Here is a 24,350-nt window from a genome sequence, read left to right as displayed (position 1 = left end):
GCGTGCAGGAAGCAGCCAATCAATGATTCTCTCTCATCATTGATGTTTCTATCTCTCTTTCCCTCTCCCTTCCTCTCTGACATCAATAAAGATTTTTTTTTTTTTTAAGTGATAACACAAGCTGAAGAAGACAGGGGTGAAATGTTGAGTTTCCTTTGATAGGTAATTACAAAGTGTGCTTTGAAGTTCAAGAAAACAGCCTTAGGGCAACATTTTAAAAATAAAAATTGGCTTGCACTCCGTTCAAGTGCTTTATTTTGAACGAAGAAATGGGTGTGAGACATGATTTAAAATTTCATCCCTTGATGGAAATGCTTGAGGGTGACATGATTTTTTCTTTTTCCTTTTCTCAGCCTGCTCAGCATATGAAGTTTCCTATCTGAAAGTTAATCTTCCAAACTTCCTTTGGAATTTAAGGAAACTTAATCTTCTGGTGTGTAAACAAAAGGGACTTAGTGTATTGCTTTCCCTCTGACACTCAAAAGCCTAGGAGTGTTGAAGTAGCAGCTAACAGGATCTAGTGCTTACCAGGCAAAGCAAACCCGGCGTTCTTGTTTGATTGCCTACCAAGTTACCTTTGAAAAAGTTCACCTTTACCATTAAAAATGATGGTTCTCTCTTTCAGAAGGCTTGAAAGGTATGGGGAGAATTGAGGAGGAGAGGCAGTTAAACTTGAAGAGGAAAGTTAAAAGGAACTGGTATTTAGTTAAAATAGAAGGCTAAGCCCTGGCCGGTTGCTCAGTGGTTAGAGCATCGGCCCGTGCACCAAAAGGTTGTGGGTTGGATTCCGGTTAAGGACACATACCTCGGTTGCAGGCTCGATCCCAGCCCTGGTAGGGGCACCTGCGGGAAGCAACCCATCCACGAGTCTTTCTCACAACAATGTTTCTCCCCCCGCCCCCCCCCCCCCCGCCCCCCTGCCTCCCTTCCACTCTATCTAAAAGCAATGGGAAAATATCCTTGGGTGAGGTTTAAAAAAAAATAGAATGCTAGATTAACAAGGGAGCAGGTTATTTGAATAATAGTGTGGTAGGCAGACCGGCAAGAGCAGAGCAGGACAATGGGCCAAGTACAGAATAAGGTCACTAGGGTGGAAACCCCCAGGTGCTTAGCAACGACAACTGTAGGGTGACCTTCCCTCCCCTAGCATATTGCTGGTCATGCAGTTTGGACCCCAGACCTTTCCTCCTTAGAGGTAACATTTAGGCCTCAGTTGTATTTCAGCTCCAGGCCCAGAAAATCAGCAAAACCAGAGAAATAATGCCACGGCTGACCTCAGGACCAGCTGCATTGGATAATGATCTCCTACCCTGGTACAGACCAATCAATCAGTGAAGACCTAGACCCAGGAGGAACACACCTGCTAAGCTACTGAATATTCTATTAAGATCTTCCCCTGGGACCTCCCCTAAAATCTCCCCCCTTAAAACCCTTAAACTGGAGGACCCAGAGGGCTCTTCCTCCTGAGAGCAAGCCTGCACCTACCAGCATGCCTTCTCCTTTCCTTTCTCCTTCCCTTTTCCAGCCCCCCACCCTGTAGCTTCCTCACTCCCAAGCTCCAACCGCCCTTCCTGTACCTCTATAACTTGTTTCCTAAGCCCATTTCTCCTAGGAATTACTTCTACCTCTGTGATTTAACAAGTAAATGTTCCCTTCGAGTTTGGTCTTGGCTCTGAATTCTTTCCTAGCCAGAACCCAAGGAATGTACGTAACAGACTTGAAAAAGTTTTCAACAGTCTGTTTCTTTATATAAAGAGGAAAAAAAAAAACACTTGAAAAATGTCTATTATGGTATGCTAGTAAATGCTTAAAAATTGGCTGTTTGGAGGAAGGAGAGGGGAAGGAGGCCCTGATTTGTAGTGTTTATCAATTTCCTTGGTGTAAATACTCCACATCCCCCCCCAAAAAAAGACTGGATTTTATTCATACAAGTATATATAGAGTGTTTATTTATGTGTCAGACATTATACAGAGCATTCACCACTTTTGAAAACACTGCCATGCCATATTCTATATTGGTAACTTGAAAATAAAAGTTGTTAAATTAGTATCACATGTGTAAACAATAAAATAACGGCCTATTCCCAAAGACGGGGAGAAATAATGTCCTCGTGAAATTTGCAAAGAGAGAAAACTGGCTAAGCCTTTGGGGAAGGGCTGTGGGAAAAGAACCACAAGAACCACTGGAGACCACTTTACTTCAAGAGACACACGTGAGTGGCACAACCGCACCCCACACTCACCCCAATGATATAAAGTCCACGAACTACAATAAATGGCTTTCATTTTCAGAATTATACCACCAATCCGGGCATTGTGCTGAGCTTATCCAGGAAACACACATCTTGATTCGTCAGAAACCAAAAGTGAAAAAGCAAAGCAAATACCAAGGTCCATGTAATCATTCCCAGGCCTTATAATTTTCTCATTAGAAACCATTTAACACCTGTATTGGTTCAGAAGTTTAAAATGCTTTTGTAAAAAATACTTCAGATGTAGAACAAGCCCAAGAGTACCCTACAATCGATGCCAAATAAGTAAACGAACTGCCACATACTTTTAAAAAAAAGTCGAGTGGCTGTGCATCCATTTTATTGCTCAGGCCTAGACAGGATTCCAAGGCTGTTTCTTGACTTTACCACATTACATGGTTTCAGGCATTCCAACAGCCTTGGTAATTAAAGCCATCAATGATCTTTTGGGGTTCTACTCCCCGTTAAAGTCCCTCAGCATCTCCCCTTTCCTTAAAATTCCTTACTTAGTATTTTAAGATGACAGGGCTAGTCACAGAAAAGGGATAATAAAAACAACAACACTGTTCCGACGAACGTCATAAAGCTTAAGAAAATGTACAAGGTGCCCCCTAGACTGTGGATGAAAGGGGGCCACAAACTAAAGCTGACAAGCTCAGGGGAGGCCTGTGTGGCAGCCTTACAAACACAGAGACCTGAAGTAACCACATAAAATGGTCTGAAATCAAAACTTTTTAACTAAAAGCAGTTTATGGCGGGTAGTCAAGTCCTAGGCTAGAATCTTCCCAGACGAAAGTCAGTCTTTACTTAAGCCTGTCTATTGTCTTTTTGCATGCTTTGGTATGGCAGGATAACTTCCCTTTCTCCATACCCCTCGGGGCACAACCAGTGCCCACAAATTCTCACTGTTATTTTTATTGTGTGAATTGTTGACTGTTAACCCTCCTGTAACCACCTATGTAAAAGATGTGCATGTCTATCATTCTGCTTTTTATCTAATTCCAGAGGTTTCCCATTTTGCTTTCTCTCGCCTCCCTCATCTATCACCAATGGATTTCATGTAACCTACTTATACCTTCTCTTTTGATTGTAAATAAAATAAGATGAAAAACTGCCATTCTCTGGAGCATTTTCTCAATCCTTGAGATTTTGCTTCCTGGCAATTATTGACAGTGGCTCAAATAAACTCTCAACAATTCTCTACAGGTTTGAATATTTATGTTGAAAAAACCAGGTTACTATTTAAAAACTTAGAAAGGTAAACCCATAATTGCCAACCAAAAGCAAATATGCTCTTTATTTAACACATGCAGAGCCTAAATGCTGGAAATAAGTATTTGATGCAATTATAATAGCACAAATAAAAAGCTACCCAAATTAGCATGCCATCCACACATAATTGCTAATTTTGCTATCATGCTAGTTTTATACTGTTAGAGTTGGTATTGTGTTATTTAAAACCAAGATTATTAGATTAACATTTAAGTGCTAATAAACTAAATCCCATGCCATTTACTGCCCCAGAAGCTCCAACTCATTCATATATAAAATCACCAATCACTGATAAAGTTAAACTAGTAGTACATACTGTAAAATACGTAGGTTTTCCTGGTTGTGGAAGGGACCTTCAAGCTTAGATTCTGCCAAGAGCAACAGTAAAGGAATTATTTACTGCCATTAAAATCCCCCAAATCAAGATTAAAAGCTTCAGATTACAGATTTTTATCATCAGTACTTCCACTGTCTAACTTAACTACACAGTCATAAAAAAATAAATGTGACACTATGTTTAGCCAAAAAGGCCATCATATCAATGCTATTCTACTTCTTATTAACTTTTTATAGTTTTATTCATACTAACCAAGAAGTAATATACTACTATAATACAGTCCCTTTCAAAAATATTTCAAGCCCCAGCTGGTTTGACTCAGTGGATAGTGTCGGCCTGTGGACTGAAGGGTCCCGGATTTGATTCTGGTCAAGGGCACAGGCCCGGGTTGCAGGCTTGATCCCCAGTTGGGGGCGTGTAGGAGGCAGCCAATCAATGATTCTCACTCAATCATTGATGTTTCTATCTCTCTCTCCCTCTCCCTTCCTCTCTGAAATAAATAAAAATACATTTTAAAAATTTCAAGCATTACAAACTATTAATATTACAGTAGAAAGATGGCATACAGTTGGTGGCAATAATTCCAGTAAGGATAAGGACCCAAGGCTTCCTCAAGGCAGAATAACAACTCAGTTTCCTTGCTAGAAAACAGCCTATTTATTTTATATCTTTGTCAGATGTTACTCCCAAGCCCACCAAGGAGGTAACAGCAGTTTACCTTCAAACAACAGTGGTCACTAAAAAGTAATCAATAATCTAAGAGAACTCTAAAGTCTCAGAAAATAAACTTACCAGATTTACTGTTATGGCTATAGGTTTCCAAGGCAAGTCACACACAATCAGAAATAAAACATTTCATCACACTCACAATCACATCAGTTTCCAAATCTTCCCATTTTTCTTCTCCTTTCCCTCGTCACTTTTCTCCCCCTCCAAATCCACCCACCTTCCTCTCAGCAGACAGTGTAAGTTACAAAACAAATTTCTTTCTATTCATTCAGACAATGCTGAGAGAAAGTAATTTTGATAACAGAATGCCTGATTTATTCATGAGCTTGTACAATACCTGGAATCATCTGTCACTTCTTCAATAAAGCCTGATTCACATCTGGGACAAATATATTCCTATAAAATAAAAAAATAAATTGTTTCATTAAAAGCTAAGTATAACATGCAGTACACAAGCTGATCTGTTCGAAATGTTGTATGTGCTTGCTCATTCCCAGGATAGTTTTTTTCTATTATACACTGGCAAATGACAAATTCTATAAGAAGTTTGCAGAATAGCCTCCTAAGTGGTTATCAAGGACAGCTGAAGGGAGGATGTCAAAATTTCTTTCTTTTTCTTAATCTGGGTTAATTTTTTTTTAACTGGAATGAATTCATTATCTAATTTTCTCTTCAAATCTAATGAAAAAGCTCCATTAGCGATAGCAGAGCAGTAAAAGATTGTAATATTGATGAATACAGAAATTGCTATTTTTTACTATGTACATACAGAAAACATAAACTGAATCACAGCATAAATCAATTTGTAAACTAGAAATTTACAATGAAGTTTTGCAATATTTCTAACCTATTTTTTATAACAATGATTCCAAATAAAACTTAATACTCAGATCCCAATTAGTCAAAGAGATCTTGAGAAAGAACAAAGTAGGAGGTATCAAACTATACTACAAAGCTATAATAACCAAAATAGTACAGTACTGCCACAAAAACAGAGATATAGATGAATGGAATAGAGAGCCCAGAAACAAAGCCTTGCTTACATGGTCAATTAACTTACAACAAAGGAGACAAGCATATATAATGGGGTAAAGACAGTCTCTTCAATAAGTGGTGTTGACAAATTGGACAGATACAAGCAAACAAATAAAACCAGATCACTTTCTTACATAATATACAAAAGTAAACTCAAAATAGATTACAGACTTAAATGTTAGACCTGAGCCCTGGCCACTGAGGCTCAGTTGGTTGGGTGTCATCCCATGCACCAAAAGGTTGCCAGCTGGAGTCCCAGTGAGGGCACATGCCCAGGTTTTGGCTTGATCCCCAGTGAGGGGTGACCAAGAGGCAGCCGATCCATGTTTTGCTCTCACATTGATGTTTCTCTCTCTGTCCCTTCCTCTCTAAAAAATAATTTTATAACTTCTAAAATTATAAAACTTCTAGAAGAAAACATAGGCAAGTAAACTCTCTGACACTGCTTTTAGCAGTATCTCTTTAGATATACGTCCTTGCACAAGGAAAATAAAATAAAGAAGTAAATAAATAAATAGGACTACATCACACTAAAAACTTTGCACAGTGAAGGACACGTACAAAAGGAGAAGACAACCTACTGAATTGAATGGGAGAAAATTCGCAATTGATACATCCGATAAGGGGTTAATATCTAAACTATATAAAGATCTACAACTTAACACTAAAAAAAAACAAAAAACAATTCAATTTAAAAATTGGCAGAAGACATGACCAGACATTTCTCCCAAGAGGACATACAGATGACCGACAGACATGAAAAGATGCTCAACATCACTGCCAATCATTAGGAAAATGCAGATCAAAACTACAGTGAGGTATCACCTCACACCTGTCAGAATGGCTATCATCAACAAATCAACAAATAACAAATGCTGGCAAGGATGTAGAGAAAGGGGAACCCTTATACACTGCCTACACCAAGCATGTCAAACTCGCGGCCCACAACAAATATTTTTGCAGCCCAGCCAATATAACGGTATGTAAGAAACATTTTAATAAAAATTTTGTAACTTAATTTTTACAATATCCTGTTATACATAATCCTATATAATAAAACCCTAATATGCAAATTGACCGAATGGTGAAACGACCAGTCGCTATGATGTGCACTGACCACCAGGGGGCAGCTGCTCAATGCAGGAGCTGCCCCCTGGTGGTCAGTGCGCTCCCACAAGGGGAGTGCTGCTCAGCCAGAAGCCAGGCTCACAACTGGCGAGTGCAGCGGCAGTGGCGGGGGCCTCTCCCGCCTCCATGCCAGCGCTAAGGACCCCTCGGGGGATGTCCACCTGCCAGCTTAGGCCCGCTTCCCGTGGAGAAATGGCCTAAGCCGGCAGGCGGACATCCCCCGAGGGGTCCCGGACTGTGAGAGGGTGCAGGCCCCCACCTCCAGTGCACGAATGTTGTGCACCGGGCCTCTAGTTATTAATAACGAACTACAACATTTGCTAATGACTGGTTACAATAATCGTGTTGCATTCATTTCCCTTACACGCCTCACACACAGGCGCACCATTTCTCTCCACTAATACTAGCAGCGAATATTATAGCAGCCAATTGCCTGACTTGTTTGGTGTGCACAACAGGAAATATTTTGCTTTCGGAAAACAAGAAAAATAGGTTTATTTGCGTTACACTTATTAATTTGTGCAGTTATTCCATGTCTGGTAAGTTCATGTTCAAGAAAAAATGTTAATTTTTATCAAAATGTTCTATTATTTTACATTAATGATGACTCATTTATTTCAGCCCTTTGTATTCAGCATGTCTATTGAAATAAACCTACATTTCTATGAAAATTGAAGCTTTTGTTTTTTTGTGGCTCACATAAACCTTGTTTATTTGGCCCGTGTTAGCCTTTGAGTATGACATGCTTGGCCTACACTGTCAATGCAATTGCAAATTAGTGCAGCCAAGTAAACACGTAAAAATTGAGCTGCTATATGACCCAGCAATTCCATCTCTGGGTATTTGAAAAAACAAAAACACTAATTTGAAAAGAAAAATGCACCCCTCTGTTCACTGTACCATCACTAGTAATAGCCAAGATATGGAAGCAACCTAAGTGTCCATCTCTTACAGGATAGTGAGAAGCTAGGAAAATTCCAGGGCAGGAGAAATAAGGAATCTAAGATAAAAAAAATTAAACAAGGCCAAACATGCAGCCAGCTTGCTGCAAAACTTTATCTTGAGAACAAATTGCTCTCTTCACTAACCAAAGAATGCAGGGAAGGAGGGAAAAGTGAAGGGGGAGAGAAGGGCCGTCTTAATGCCTCTTCTCCCCAACCACAGTATACACAGCGTAAATCACCCTGGAACTGCTAAGGCAGGAGGGGGGAGGGAGAAGGAAAGAAGGGAAACCAGTCCCACTAACAGAGAAGTCAGCCATCTTGGGGAGGGGGGAGGGAGGAGGAAAAGGGAGTTTTCGGCTCATTGTTTAAACAGAGAAGCCAGCAGTCTCAGGGCTTGGCAAGATAAAATTGCCAGGTACTTCTCATAAATTCTAGGAAAGCCATAGCAAAGTAAAAAGAGAAACTTTAAGAGTTCATCTGTACCAAGATATTCAGCAGAGGAATTTTTTAATGTTGTTTTTAATTGATTTTTTAGAGAGAGAAAAGGAGAGTGGATAGAAACATTGATGAGAAACTTCGGGGATCGGCTGCCTCCTACAGGCCCCCTCCTGGGGATGGAGCTCGCAACAAGGGCATGTTCTCTGACCAGGAATCGAACCGGTGACCTCTTGGTTTCTGGGTTGGTGCTCAATCACTGAGCCACACCTGCTAGGCTGGGCAGAGCAATTTAAAACCTATAGATAGGAGGGTGATAACACCTTGAGCCCCCACCACACTTGTTCCTCAGGTTAACTGAGAGAGCCCGTCCACACCATACAGGCCAGATATATTTTGGTAATTTGCTTGCCTAGCTTCTTTAATAAATTGGCTTTATTAGAACACTGCTGTCACTCGTTTGAATTCATTCCTTACGAACCAAGGAGAAGACAGCCCTCTCCCTCTGATTCAGGGGGCTGTCCATAACACCTTTCTTGATGTCTGTTGAGTTGCCTGTAACACATCAATAGATGAATGGATAAAGAGGTGTGTGTTGTGTGAGTGTGTGTGTGTGTGAGGGAACCACAGTTTTGCCACTCTAAAGCTGCTTTTTGGGATATTTATTTAAGGTGTTTATTAAGAAACAAGACTCAAAAAGAACCTTTAACCCTCCCCCCAAAGATTCAGAGAGAGAAACCTGCTTCAGGAAGGAAATACTAGGATATCACCTTGGCCTAATTTGAATTAAGTATGGTAAATAGAAGGACTCAGACAGGGGCCTGATGGCTAGACACCCGTGTCCCAGTGTCTGAGTCGCCTAGCAAGAATTTTTTTGACATGTATGTTCCATTCTTCCTCAACTACCTATAAATGGTCCACTCTCACTTCTGAAATCTAAGACCACTGACTGCCCTTTCCTCCTTTGTCCAAAATGTCTTATAAAGCCAATGTTGCCTCTCTTGTCTTTTGAAGTTTCATGCATGTGAGAATTCCCCATGCACATGTATTAAAACTTGATTGTCTCCTGTTAATCTGTATGAATTTGATTTTTTTTTTGAATTTGATTATTAGCCCAGACTAGAAGAACTTAGAAGGTGGAGGCAAAAAAAAAGTAATGTATTTTTTAGCCCCCTCAATACTCTCTCTCTCTGCTGGAATTTTATTCAGCAATTAAAAATGAAATCTTGCCATTCAAAATAACATGGGTGGACCTAAAGAGTATTGTGCTAAGTGAAATAAGTCAGACAAAGACAGGTATCATAAGATCTCACTAAAAACATACCAAAACAAATGAATAAACAGAACAGACCCCATGTAGAGAACAAGTTAATGTTACCAAAGGGAAGGGGTAAGAGATGGGAATAAAAAAGTACAAAAAAATATATAAAAATGCATTAATCCAAAACTGTAAATCAAAATTTAGAATGTAATAAAGAATAAAAAGCACCCAACCTGTGTGGTTCCGTGGTTGAGCAGCAACCTATGAACCAAGAAGTTAACGATTTGATTCCTGGTCAGGGCACATGCCTGGGTTGTGGGCTCAATCCCCAGTAAGGGGTGTGCAGGAGGCAGCTGATCAATGATTCTCTCTCATCATTGATGTTTCTCTCTCTCTCTCTCCCCCTCTCTCTTTCTCTCTGAAGTAAATAAAAATATTTTTTTAAATAGAAGAAAAAAATAAAAGGACAGCCCGACCGGCATGGCTCAGTAGTTGAGTATAGACCTATGAACCAGGAGATCATAGTTCAATTCCCAGTCAGGGCACATGCCCAGGTTGTGGGCTCAAGGCAGCCGATCAATGATTCTCTCTTATCATTGATGTTTCTATCTCTCTCTCCCTCTCCCTTCCTCTCTGAAATCAATAAAAATATATTTAAAAATAAAAGGGCAAGTTTCCTGTTTAAGCATTTTGAAATTAGTTATCTAAACTCAAAAAATTTTGCCCTAGCTGGTTTGGCTCCGTGGATAGAGCGTCGCCTGTGGACTAAAGGGTCCCAGGTTCGATTCCGGCCAAGGGCACAAGCTGGGGTTGCAGGCTCGATCCCCCAGTAGGGGCCATGCAGGAGGCAGCCAATCAATGATTCTCTCTCATCACTGATGTTTCTATCTCTCTATCCCTCTCCCTTCCTCTCTGAAATCAATAAAAATATATTTAAAAAAATAAATAAAATAAACTCAAAAATCATGACCAATTGTCCCCTCAGGCCCGTGGTCGGCAAACTGCGGCTCATGAGCCACATGCGGCTCTTTGGCCCCTTGAGTGTGGCTCTTCCACAAAATACCATGGCCTGGGCGAGTCTATTTTGAAGAAGTGGCATTAGAAGAAGTTTAAGTTTACAAAAATTGGCTTTCAAAAGAAATTTCAATCATTGTACTGTTGATATTTGGCTCTGTTGACTAATGAGTTTGCCAACCTCTGCCCCAGGCTATTAATCAGGGAGAAAACCAGTTTACAAATAAACAAAACGTAAGGCCACCGTTTTAATATACAAAGACACCTATACAATTTAAATAGGCTTTGAAGAGCTATGATTCATTTCCAGGCCATAACTGCTTTGGTATTTATGGTCTCACTCCCTAAGAATAGTAACATTCACAACCTTCATCATTTCGTTCCTTCATTCCAAGCCATGACTGAACACTGACATTATCAGGGAGTCTAAATAGGGGTGTATATAATCAACCAACCTTCTTTAGCTCATTGTGTAGCAAGGCAGAAAATGAGGTCATGGGACAAAGAGTTACTTGATATAAGCTTGATCAGATGGACAAGAAGCCAAATTTTCTAAGAAGGAAAAAAAAAGAACTAAACTACAAGAATTATCAGAGAAAAAGTTAACTTCATACAACACAATACAGCCAGAAAAGATCAAGTCAGTGTTGTGTTTGCTCACAGTAAAGACAGCAAGGGGAACAATCCAGTGGCATAGATGTAAAGCAGTAAATGATCCAAAAAAATGTTTGCCTTTAGCTCTTGACAAGAAATTCTGAAATGTTCTAAATTAAATTAAAGCAGCTGGACAGTGAGACAGAGGAACAGAACAGTCATCCTCCTGTTAATAGCCAATAACCAGCTAACAAAACACTGTTCATACCTGTGGGAACTCCCTATTAACTCCCAGGGGGCTATTTCTGAGATGATCCAAGAGGGAATAGGTAGGTACCACAGAACCCCCGAGGCCTCTGCTTCTTATTTCTGTGGAAGGCATGGTAGTGCTTTCTACCTTCCCTTGTGCTGGTGGTTTAGACTTTGTACCCCAGGCCGGTATTCTCTTTTGGCATTGGCTTAATAAAACCTTTAAGAAAAACTTCCAGCTGTGAAAGTTCTTTAACACTCTGAAATTCATCTTCTTACCTTCAGCTTAGGCTGATAGAATCTTCTTACATACACTGACAACACTCATTCATTCAGCAAATACAGTCAAACCTCAGTTTTTTGAACATCTACCATCTCAAACAATTCGGTTCTTGACCAAGTTCACAGAAAAAAATGTCTCGGTTGTCGAACAAAACTTTGGTTCTCACTCGACAACCCTTTCATACCTGTATGATCAGTCACGAATTTTTCAGGCAACAAACAAAAGAGAGAATGCACAAGTATGAGTCAACTTACTGCTAAACCTCATGTTGTTAACATCTCAATAAATTGTGCTGTGAATATTTTTGTGTTTTTTTGCTTTTGTTCCTACTTATTATTATTAAATACTTGCAGTAAGTCACCATGGGGTTCTAAGAAGGTAAGTGATAGCAACAAAATGAAAGTTGTGAGAACAATGATAGAGCTTAGAAAAGAAATAATTGTAAAGTATGATATGTAAAGTTGTTCATGTGTATGACCAAGTATGGCATGACAAAATCGATGATTAGCAACATCCAGAGTGCTGATGTTGCTAAGGATGTGAAAGTGCTCACGAAACAATGATCACAAGCAATTAAAGAGGTAGAAAATTGTTGATTTGGATCAATGAAAAGTAGTTAGCAGGTGATTACATTTTGGAGGCAATGCTAATATAGAAAAAAGATGCTGCGTCTGACCTCCTGAAAGACACCCCTGAAATGAGCGCTGAAGTGATTCGTTTAAGGCTAGTAGTGCATGGTCCCATAAATTTAAGAAAAGAAGTGGCATTTGTAGTGTAATGAGGCATGGGGAGGCTGCCAATTTTAACAAAGTAGCTGCTGATAATTTTGTGACAGAACTTCGAGAACACGTAGTGGCCGAGGGATCTGTTCCCCAACAAGAGTTCAACTGTGATGGCCCTAACGGGTTTGGCTCAGTGGATAGAGCGTCGGCCTGCGGACTGAAGGGTCCCGGGTTCGATTCTGGTCAAGGGCATGTACCTTGGTTGCGGGCACATCCCCAGTAGGGGGTCTGCAGGAGGCAGCTGATCGATGTTTCTCTCTCATCCGATGTTTCTAACTCTCTATCCCTCTCTCTTCCTCTCTGTAAAAAATCAATAAAATATATTTTTTTAAAAAGAATAAAAGAAACAGAGATATTTATAAAATAGTCCTAATAAGGAAATTATCCCAGACCAAATTTACCTGTCAATGAATCCCAAGTCTTCTAAAAAATGACATTTTAATTTAATCAACATTACCAGAATTAAGAATGTATGCCCTACCCGGTCTGGCTCAGTGGATAGAGCAATGGCTTGTGGACTGAAGGGTCCCAGGTTCGATTCCAGTCAAGGGCACATGCTGGGGTTGCGGGCTCGATCCCCAGTTGGGGGTGTGCAGGAGGGCAGCCGATCAATGATTCTCTCTCATCACTGATATTTCTATCTCTCTCTCCCTCTTCCTTCCTCTCTGAAATCAATAAAAAAATATTTTTAAAAAACCTATGACTTTGCATTATGATGTCCTCAATCCTAATAGTCTTAACCCTTTGCACTCGCTTGCTTTTTTCTCGATTCCTTTATTCTAATGCTAACCGTGTCGAGTCACACTCGACATCCGAGTACAAAAGGTTAAAATTGTTTATTATAGTAAAAAAAGATAATATAGTTTGTAACTCATAAAGGAGGTTCATTTCAGAAATAAAATTTAAGTCCCAATAAGGATAATTCAGTGAACTACAGAACAAAATTCCCTTACACAAAATCCAAAAATAACCAAAAGCTCAAATCACTAAACCACAGATAAGTAATAAATAAAACTAATTTTACAGAAAGGAAAACTAAGGCCCCTGTAAGATTCAATAATTTGTTTAAAGATTAAAACTTTTTCCCCTACAGTGCTATAATGTTTACATATAATTAATAAAATCAATAAAAGCACCTATTGAAAGAAAGGGCTGGTAACAGTTGCAAAATAAGGGCTCATGATTAGTTCCACAGCTGGCAGCCAGATTGTTTATTCTGAAAGCCCTTTCCTAACATTTTAAACATAGCTCAAACCTAAAATGGGCAAAAAGGCATTTGCTCTAATCTTGAGATAGCTATATTATTTTAATGTTTAAACACAAAGTCAAAAGGAACAGAAAATACTTAAATACTAATTCCACTACTCATTTCCCCCAACATTTTATGAATATCATTACTTCCTCCTGAACACAAAAAAAGTACTAGCACAGCTCCTGGAATATAGTAGGTACCAATAGTTACTGAAAGAATGCAAAGAGATTACTGATATTATTGCATGATCTAGTGCCTATTACTAAAAGGTTATTATCAAACGTAGAGATTTCAAAGTGCTATACTTCCTAAACAGACTGTTTGTGTGTGTGCTCAAAGAAAACATCCAGACTCAATTACACTCAGGAATAAAAATAGACATACCTCTGGATCCTTTGTAGATGAACCAGACCTATGGTACACTGCTAACCTAATTTAAAACCTTGGGAACTCTGAATCTGCTCATCTAGTATTATATATTACAACAGGATGCTACTGTAATATTAAAACAAGTCTCCCTCACTGAATCAGCACATATACTTGGCACAGAATAATAAACCAATAATTTTAGTGATGAATAAAACTACACTGAAAAATTTAAGGAATTAAACACTGTCATAATTCTCACTTATTAATATTACTTTCAATTAATATTACTTAACAGAGTTAAGTAATCTAAAAAATGCAAATTAAGACTAGCAACGGCCCGGCCAGTTTGACTCAGTGGTGGAGCGTCTGACACCTATGAACCGGAGGTCACAGTTCAATTCTGGTCAGGACACATGGCCTGACCAGTTCAAGCTCGATCCCCAGTGGGGGGCATGCAGGAGGCAGCCAACTGATGGTTCTCTCATCATTGATGTTTCTGTCTCTCCCCCTTCTCCCTTCTTCTCTGAAATCAATAAAAATAAATTTTTTTCTTTAAAAACAAGCAATGAAAGCTAACTTGCTGAATTTTCCTTTTACATGTTATTAAACAAAAAGTAAAATATAGCATTATAGTTTCGTACTACACAGGCAATCAAAATGTAATTTTTCAAACCAACAAGTTCAAGGTATAAAATTTCCATTCCTCAACCTAACTTGTCTTTAACTAAAAAACATTAATTCCTCTAAACATTCAACAGTGAATATATAAGATCAGAACCTAATTACTGGCACTATAAATTACAATCAGGGAACCATCAGCTTAATAAATGTGTCTGAGGATAAAAGTACTTCAGACTATCACCTAAATTACAGAAGATTCAGCCCTGACCGAAGTGGCTCAGGTCAGAGTGTCGGGGCCAAGCACTGAAAGGTCGTGGCTCAATTCCGGTCAAGGACATGTGCCAGGGTTGCGGGTTCACTCCTGGGCCCATCAGTGCAGGTGCCGGAGGCAACCAATCAAGTATATCTCTCACATCAATGTGTTTCTCTCTCTCTCCTCTCTCTCTCCCTGCCCCACTTCCTCCATCCCTCCCTGCCTTCCATTCCCTCTAAAAATCTATGGAAAAAATATCCTCGGGTAAGAATCAAAAAAACAAGAGGCTCCAACTCTGCAGTCCATTGCTGTGAGCCAACCTTTTATTTTTTGTTTTATGAACACTATTACCCCCATGATTTTCAACATTTACAAAAGCAGAAAGAGGCAAGAAGAAAAAGCCTACAAGTATAATTTCTTCATTGAACAAATACTTACTGAATGAATATTATGTACCAGGCACTGTTCTAAACACTCATGGAAAACAAAGTAGCAGTAAGGGTAGTGAGGACATGAGAAATTTAAATGCATATAGAAAAAAATGGTCTACAGGAAAAGTAAACCAAGTTTAAAGGAAAAGGACTGAATCTTGCAGCATGTGAAAAGTACTATGCTAAACTACTAAATAATGAGAGAGAAGAAGAGCAACCAATGGGAAATGTTTTCCAGAAGACTAGAAGGCATTCTCAATGAAGACAATACAATTATCTCGAGAACATTCTGAACATCTATTGAATTGTTTTGGTTGTCATAGCTATAAAGAAATGCTACTGACATTTAATGTGCAAAGGCAGGAAAGCATAAAAAATTCCAACACAAAGAAATGTCTCCAGGGGAGAAACCAAGATGGCGGCATAGGTAAACACCTGAACTCGCTGCCTTGCACAACCACTTCAAAACTACAACTAAAAGAAAAAACGGACATCATCCAGAACCACAGGAAGGCTGGCTGAGTGGAAATTCTACAACTAGAAGGGAAGAGAAAAGCACACTGAGACTCAGAGGAGGTGCGGAAGTAAAGTGCGGAGGTATGGAGGCACGGGCGCGGAGAGGACACGGTTGTCTTTCTCAATCAGGAGGGAGACACAAGCTCCCGACTGCTCTGAACTCCAGTTCCGGGCGAGACTCTGGGGACCCAGACTCATACAGGGGGAAACTGGACTGTCTGGCATTGGGCCAGAACACGAGGGCGGCTTTTTCTCAGAGGTGCTTGCAGCGATTACCAAGGGACACTGAGACCCAGAGGCCTCTTAAGGCAGGGCTGAAGGTCAGCCATTACTGTTTGCTCCACCCTGTTGGTTCCATGAGACCCCGCCCCACCCAATTTACAACCCCACCCCAGCTGTGCGCAGAGACTTTTGCATATGAATGGCCTGGCCCTTTGCAATCTAAAATTACCTAACAAACTGCAGCTGAGTCAGAGAGACCCAGAACTTCCAAAAGAAGGCCCAAGGCTCCACAGCAGCTTGCATTGCTTCATAGCTGGGCCTCATCTGGGCACCTCCAAACCCCAAACAAAGAAGAGGAATCTGCAGATCTCTCTGTAGCTCCTGCTGGGTAGCCTCAGTCAGAGCTAAATTTGCACCTCCTTGGAGATCCAAGAGCCAGTGTACCCAGTGGTCAGAGTGGGACCATCCAGATTACAACTCCTCAGATCCATAAGGGACACACTCAGGGGGCAGACTCAGTGAGCACTAAAGCCCCACTGAAGCAAGTCCTGCCCCATAAGGGTTTTTCCAGCACACAAGTTCTCCCATCATAGACACAACTGATCCTCACAGCCAACTGGCCTGCAGGTCAATTCCTCCCAGTGATACCAACAACAATCAAGGCTTAACTACAACAAGACTGTGCACACAGCCCACAAAGGGGTGCACCAAGAGTGTCCACCTCAGGTAATTGGGGAGGCTGAGCCACTGGGACCTATAGGACACCTAGCACATAAAGCCACTCTATCAACACAGGGAAGCAGCCAAAATGCAGAGAAAAAGAAACAGGTCACAAATGACAGAAGTGGAGGAAAGCAAACTACTGGATATAGAGTTCAAAACCACGGTTATAAGGTTTTTCAAGAATTTTCTAGAAACCGCCGATAAATTTAGTGAGTTCCTCAAGGATATGAAAAAGGACCAACTAGAAATTAAGCATACACTGACTGAAATAAAAAATAATATACAGAGATCCAACAGCAGACTAGAGGATCGCAAGAATCAAGTCAAAGATTTGAAATACAAAAAAGCAAAAAACACCCAACTGGAAAAGCAAAAAGAAAAAAGAATCCAAAAATATGAAGATAGTGTAAGGAGCCTCTGAGACAACTTCAAGCATACCAACATCCGAATTATTGGGGTGCCATAAGAAGAGAGAGAGCAAGATACTGAAAACCTATTTGAAGAAATAATGACAGAAAACTTCCCCCACCTGGTGAAAGAAATAGACTTACAAGTCCAGGAAGCGCAGAGAACCCCAAACAAAAGGAATCCAAAGAGGACCACACCAAGACACATCATAATTAAAATGCCAAGAGCAAAAGACAAAGAGAGAATATTAAAAGCAGCAAGAGAAAAACAGTTAGTTACCTACAAGGGAGCACCCATATGACTGTCAGCTGATTTCTCAACAGAAACTATGCAGGCCAGACGGGAGTGGCAAGAAATATTCAAAGTGATGAATAGCAAGAACCTACAACCAAGATTACTCTACCCTGCAAAGCTATCATTCAGAATTGAAGGTCAGATAAAGAGCTTCACAGATTTAAAAAAAAAAAGCTAAAGGAGTCCATCACCGCCAAACCAGTATTATGTGGAATGCTGAAGGGTATTCTTTAAGAAGAGGAAGAAGAAGAAAAAGGTAAAGATAAAAATAATGAACAACAAATACATATCTATCAACAAGTGAATCTAAAAATCAAGTGAATAAAAAATCTGATGAGCAGAATAAACTGGTGAATATAACAGCATCAGGGGCATAGAAAGGGAGTGGACTGACAATTCTCAGGGGGGAAAGGGTGAGGGAGATGCGGGAAGAGACTGGACAAAAATTGTACACCTATGGATGAGGACAGTGGGGCGGGGGGTAAAGGCAGAGGGTGGGGTGAGAACAGGGTGGAGGGGAGCTATGGAGGGAAAAAAGAGGAACAAGTGTAATAATCTGAAGAATAAAGATTTATTTTTTTTTAAAAATGTCTCTATTCTTAAATTTCACTTGGGCAGTTAAGTAGATAAAAATCTATATATATAAAAGGCTAACATGAAAAGTGTCCCCTCGGGAGTTCGACCGGGAGACGAGGGGTTCGATCGCTCGCTATGATGTGCGCTAACCACCAGGGGACGGTGCAGAACGAAGGGAGGCCCCAGCCAACAGCCAGAAGGCCCCCATTGGCCCTGATTCCCAGCCAGGCCTAGGGACCCTATCTGTGCACAAATTTTGTGCACCGGGCCTCTAGTATGTTTATAATTATCAAAGCCTAGGACCTAACTCCATTCTACATATAAACACCATGTGTTCTGCATAATTTTTTAAATATATTTTATTGATTTTTTACAGAGAGGAAGGGAGAGGGATAGAGAGCTAGAAACTTCGATGAGAGAGAAACATCGACCAGCCGTCTCCTGCACACCCCCCTCCAGGGATGTGCCCGCAACCAAGGTACATGCCCTTGACCAGAATCGAACCTGGGACCCTTCAGTCTGCAGACCAACGCTCTATCCACTGAGCCAAACCGGTTTCGGCATAATTTTATTTTTTTTAATATATTTCTTTATTGATTTTAGAGAGGAAGGGAGAAGGAAAGAGAGACAGAAACATCAATGATGAGAGAGAATCACCTCCTGCACACCCCCCACTGGGGATCAAGCCTGCAGCCCAGGCATGTGCCCTTAGCCGGAATCGAACCTGGGACCCTTCAGTCCGCAGGCTGACGCTCTATCCACTGAGCCAAGCCGGCTAGGGCTCTTCTGCATAATTTTAATATGCACTAAACTAAATGTCCAGAAAAAAACTACTGAATAAAGTGAGAGAAAATAATACTTTATTTGTACCTTTACCAAAAATTATTCACCATTCTGGTGGTTTGCCTCTCACAATATTTAAGTTGCAAATACCCTTAATAGCAGTCTACTTAGAAAGCTGTTATGTCTACGCTTGGTGCCAATACAATATAGCTATCTTCTCTCTATGGACATCTGAGTATTTACAGATTAAAATGTATGTTATTTTGTTATAAATTATCTTCTTTTCATTTATTCTTTATCTTACAGCTAGATAATTTTTTATATATTATATTTATTTTTTCTAATCTATTATGAGTAGTTATATAAATATAAAAATAAGTATAAATATATTTATATATTTTTACATATTATATATTTTATATATTAAGATAAATGAATTTCCTTTCATTAAAGGGATTATTTCAAAGTACTTATTATAAAAAGAGTGCACTGGATCTGACAGGTTTGAGAACCACCAGGCTAGAAGATCAACATCACTGTAGGATACCTGCAGGTCTCAGTTAACCCAGAAAAAAAGCAGAAAAGGGCACGTAACTATGGGATTATTTTTCTTTCTTTTGAGAAAGTAAATTCTAAGCATGGGGAAAAGTATTACTGGAAGATGGTTCTCTAGGTTTAATATCTATTCAAATCTGCACATCAAAGAGAGCGACAAGGAGGTAAAGAACTTCCCTGGGACACTTGTTGAAATTATCAAGGAGAGAGATTACCTATGTTGACAGATTTGCAAGAAAAACAAAACTGCCTGCCTATTTTGGGAAATGCGCTGGACAATCTAACATATAAAACAAGTGTGCCTAGTTTAAAAATCACCAGAGCCAACTAACTACTATTTGACAACATTCCTCTGGATACATCTAAGGAACTGTGAACTGCTAACAACTGAATTTTAAAAGATTTTTTAAATCTTTCAGAATCTAACCTACAATTCTGTATGTGAAACTGTAAGAACTACCTCAAGTGTTTCTACTATGGTAAAGGCCCTATTTCTGTACAATTAAGGATTACTCATTCCTACACTACCTTTCAATCAAGCCCATTTCTCTTAACGCTCTCCATTCAAGCTTCCAAAAAGGCCACCTCAGTATCATTTTACAGTGGGATATACCAGGATAAACTGAGTCACATGACTTGGCACCAGTCACATGAAGAATTAGTATTAGAAGATTAATAACCTCACCCTCTCTACCAACAGTTCAAAGAAACTAAAAGTTTAACCACAAAATCTCCTGAGTTCATGAAACATCTAAGAGGTATAAGAGAAACACTTGATTAATGCTAAAATGAGCTATAAAAAAACCTAAAAGTTAGACTTGTTGTCTGCTTTTTGCTTTAATTTCAAACTAGAATGTCCAGCTGCCTTAATAAGTTACTAGTACATTCATGTTACCACCTCAGTTAATTCCCAAATAACAAAAAGTTGGGTACTTTTCTTTCAGAAGTTACCCTACAATGTGTAAGTTGAGAGGAGTGATCCAAATCCTCTGGTCTCAGTAACCACAAGGAGATAAAGTGACCCCAACAGTTACTGCTATAAATGGAATAGCAGCCACTAACCCCTATTCTAAACAATTCCTCCATGAACTAAACATAAAGAAAGTGTTAGCTGTCAATACATCCCCCCTAAATATAAGAAATTTCATCTGCAGTGAGTTTAATTTTAAGATTTTATTCTTCCCCATACTGGAAAAATCCCACAGATTTTCCCATTATAGTAGGTCCTCGGGTTACGTTGGAGACCCGTTCCTATGGTGCGACGTAACGCGATTTTCGCCGTAAGTTGGAACCCACCTACATAAGCACCTACATCACTCATATGGAGCACATAAACAGCAGTAATGAAGTGAAACAGTAAAAAAAAAAATTAAAAGGAAGATAACAATTCCTGACCTTTACTTGTGGTAAATAAATAATAAAAAACATAAATCACATATGTACATATGTCAAAATGACGGAACTTTTTTTTATAAATAAATGGGAGATGGCAATGTAACCACAAAACGACGAACGTCGAGTCCGACGTAACCCGAGGACTGTCTGTATATACATGTCTATCTGTAGAATTAAGACTAGAACTAGCCTTCTACCCATAAGAATACATATATCTTATTTCTAGATCCTTGGGGGGGAATATATTTACTGACACTGTATGTTCAAACTTCATGTGGCAATACATACATTTTGTACCACTGAAGTCTTTTAGAACTCACAACACTAACACCACTACAAAAAAAATCTATCTATATATATAAAAGGCTAAGTGACTATCTGACTGTCCGACCAGCCAGGAGGTATGACGTGCACTGACCACCAGGGGGCAGATGCTCAACGCAGGAGCTGCCGAACTGCAGTGACTTGGCAGCGGCGGTTTTCGGGTGACGCACCCTGGAACCAGAGAGGAGGGAGCCCGATTCCTCGTAGGGCCACCTTCGGCAGTGCGTTATGTTGTTCCTGGGACACTGCCGACCCGAATCTGGTTTACTGCACACTTGCATTTGCGTTCCACACCCTGTAGGACAGCAACTTTGCAGAGTGCCCTCGCACTCCTGGACCCCTCGGGGGATGTCAGACAGCCAGTTTCAGCCCGATCTCCGCAGGTCAGACCTCCGCAGGCCAGACCGAGGGACCTGCTGGAGGGACCCTGCTCACTCCACAGACGCCCTTCGAGCCACGGCGCCCCAGGTGCAGCTGGCTGGCCAGGGAGGGACTACAGGAGGTTGGCTCCATGGCATGTCTGGCCATCTCACCCAGTCCTGCCCTCCCCCCCCATACGGGCCACCACCCGGGACCGCCTGCATTCGTCCCCATACGGGAGCCAGTGCTGCGAGCTGGAAGACCCGAGTGTGAGTTTTCTTTCTTCCCTCTCTTCCCCCGCCCCTCACGCCCTTCAAGTCACAGTGCCACCCAGGAATTCTAATTAATTTCCTTTCAATGTGCACGAATCCGTGCACTGGGCCACTAGTATTTAATAAGCAACTGCTATATAGAACCAGATTGATGATAGATAACCAAGTAGACTTTTCAGCTTAAAGTCACCAATAGCAGACTTTAAGATAATCTAATAATTAAAACCTCTCAAACGCAGCTCAAATTACCGTACTAAGTTCCTTCCCCCAGTTCAACATACTAAGTTGACCTAGACACAGCTCTGGGATCTTCCTAAGAATCATGCAACTTAAAAAGCGAGGTCAGTGGGCTTAGAGTTTTAAGAGTCACAAAGTCTTTAAGAAATCTACTTTTCAACTACTCATTATAGATTAGAAAAGTTTTCCTGTATTAGAGCCATGACAAGTATAGCACAATAATGACTTGTGGAGCATCTGATAAAAAGCCAAACTAGAAAACATTACTCATTGATAAGGCTGACATTTTATTAGATCAAAGAAAGTGATATAGAGGAGATGGGAGAGGGGAGACAGCCTGCTAGTTCCTTCAGACAGAGCCTCAGAGGTGAGCAATACACTGGCAGTTCTTTTTTTTTTTTTTAATTATTATTATTATTTTCTTGATTTCCGAGAGGAAGGGAGAGGGAGAAAGAAATAAAAACATCAATGATGAGAGAGAATGGATTGGTTGGCTGCCTCCTGCACACCCCTTACTGAGGGTCGAGCCCACAACCTGGGCTTGTGCCCTTGACAGGAATCGAACCAGGGACCCTTCAGTCCACAAGCCAACGCTCTATCCACTGAGCCAAACCAGCGAGAGCCACTGGCAGTTCTTAATTGGGCTGGTCTCTTACCTGAATTTGAATACTCTGATCTTCATAAAACATGTAAGAACCATCCTCATCAACACCAAAAATAGTTTACTCTGCATATGATTTATCTCATCGGTTTAATGATGACTACCAGATTCAGTCTCACAAAGTAATACTCCCCAGCCTTGATTTTAGAGGGGAGAAGAGGAGAACAGAGATGGATGGAATGACGCCTTTACATTCTGTGACAAAGCCCTTTGTGGTACTGCCCAGTCAGCCCTCAATGTAGCATAGTAATTCCATCCATTTTGACGTTAGGATAATCAGGTGAGGTAGAAGCTTCTGGTGTTTTGAAAATAATTTTAAGTTACTTAATTTCTTTTATCACCTGATGACCCAAAAATATACACTTACTCAATCATATATAAAGTAAACCCTGGAGTCCGGGGGAAGCTAGATCCCGGGTCCGGGCGAGGCCGTGTGCCCCTGGATCCGGGTGGGGCTGGATCTCGGGCCCGGGAGAGGCCACGCGCCCCTGGGTCCGGGTGAAGCTGAATCCTGGGTCTGGGCGAGGCCGTGTGCCCCTGGATCCGGGTGAGGCTGGGTCCCGGGTCCGGGTGAGGCCGTGGGCCCCTGGATCCGGGTGAAGCCGTGCCCCTGGGTCCGACCGAGACCAAACCAGAGGGAGTCGGACCTGCATTACCACCATTTGTCCACCATCCAGAGCTGAGGGGTCAGTGCCGACATGTACTCATAAGGAACTGGTGGACATTGATATTGGGTCTCAAAAGAACTGTTGGTCCAGAAAGAAACTCACTACAGACTGATTCATTTGCCTGTCAGCATAACTATTATTGCTCGTCGCACATTCAATTCTTATAAGTATATCTCTAGTGACACATGATTTCGCTCATCTAGGGGAAATGATGAACAACATAGACTGATGAACAAGAACAGAACCAGAAACAAGGAGATCGGACTATCGGGCCTCAGAGGGAGGATAGGGGAGGGTGGGGGGAGGGGGGAGAGATCAACCAAAGGTCTTGTGTGCATGCATATGAGCCTAACCAATGGTTAAGTTCAACAGGGGGTTGGGGCATCCATGGGGAGGGGTGTGGGATGGGAATGGGGGGATGAGGACAAATATGTGACACCTTAATCAATAAAGAAATTAAAAAAAAAAAAAAAAGAGAAAACACATGAAAAAAAAAATAAAATAAAATAAAGTAAACCCTGGGGTTTCAGACCATATAATCAAAACCTCTGATTTCAAAATCCAAATTTAGTACTCACTAAATTTTACTAAAATCATTTTCACTATAAATAACATTCTTAAATAGAGGAAGAAATTTCTAAACCAATACTCACTTGTAGAATGGGGACTTTTTTTGAAATCTAACAGATAACAGTACCATTGAATGTCATTTTCATTTTAAAATTCCCTTCATGGTTTCCCCATATTTTATGTCTTCTTTCTAAATGAAAAGTTTATCTGAGAAGATCCAAACCAAAGACACATAAAGCTAAAATGAATAATCAGGATTAGGAGTAAGGAGTATTAATTCACCAAATTAACTCAACCAAATGTGGCTTAATCTATATAGCTTCAGGCATATTTCAACCTCTCTCAGAAATTATAGCCAAAACTATTTCTTCTAATACAGACACTAAAGTTATTTGGGCCTCAAGTGCCCATCAGTTGATGAGTGGATAAAACAGCTGTGGTACATTCCTACCATTGAATACTGTGCAGCAATAAAAAAGAAGGATCTCTTTCCCTTTGAGACAGCATCGAGGGACCTGGAGAGTGTTATGCTAAGCGAAATAAGC

At 40.5% G+C, this 24,350-nt stretch overlaps 1 protein-coding gene across 2 annotated transcripts in view; it reads right to left on the bottom strand.

The window, feature by feature from the left end:
- The window catches only part of RNF115 (ring finger protein 115), a 65,895-nt gene that overhangs the window by 36,282 nt on the left and 5,263 nt on the right, over positions 1–24,350 (bottom strand). The window contains exons 1-2 of one of the 2 annotated variants that reach the window (XM_079761825.1): positions 4,928–4,982; positions 3,841–3,892 (exon numbers count right to left, since the gene is read on the bottom strand). In XM_079761825.1, coding sequence (XP_079617951.1) covers positions 3,841–3,892; positions 4,928–4,937 — 62 coding nt within the window. In that variant the 5' untranslated portion in view covers positions 4,938–4,982. Of the gene's footprint in view, positions 1–3,840; positions 3,893–4,927; positions 4,987–24,350 lie in introns of those variants that run through there. The other variant, XM_079761824.1, reaches the window with a different exon arrangement.

Source organism: Cnephaeus nilssonii (assembly GCF_951640355.1).
Source record: "Cnephaeus nilssonii genome assembly, chromosome: 21".
In the NCBI taxonomy this organism is placed as follows: domain Eukaryota; kingdom Metazoa; phylum Chordata; class Mammalia; order Chiroptera; family Vespertilionidae; genus Cnephaeus; species Cnephaeus nilssonii.
This window is presented reverse-complemented; position numbering and strand designations above follow the sequence as displayed.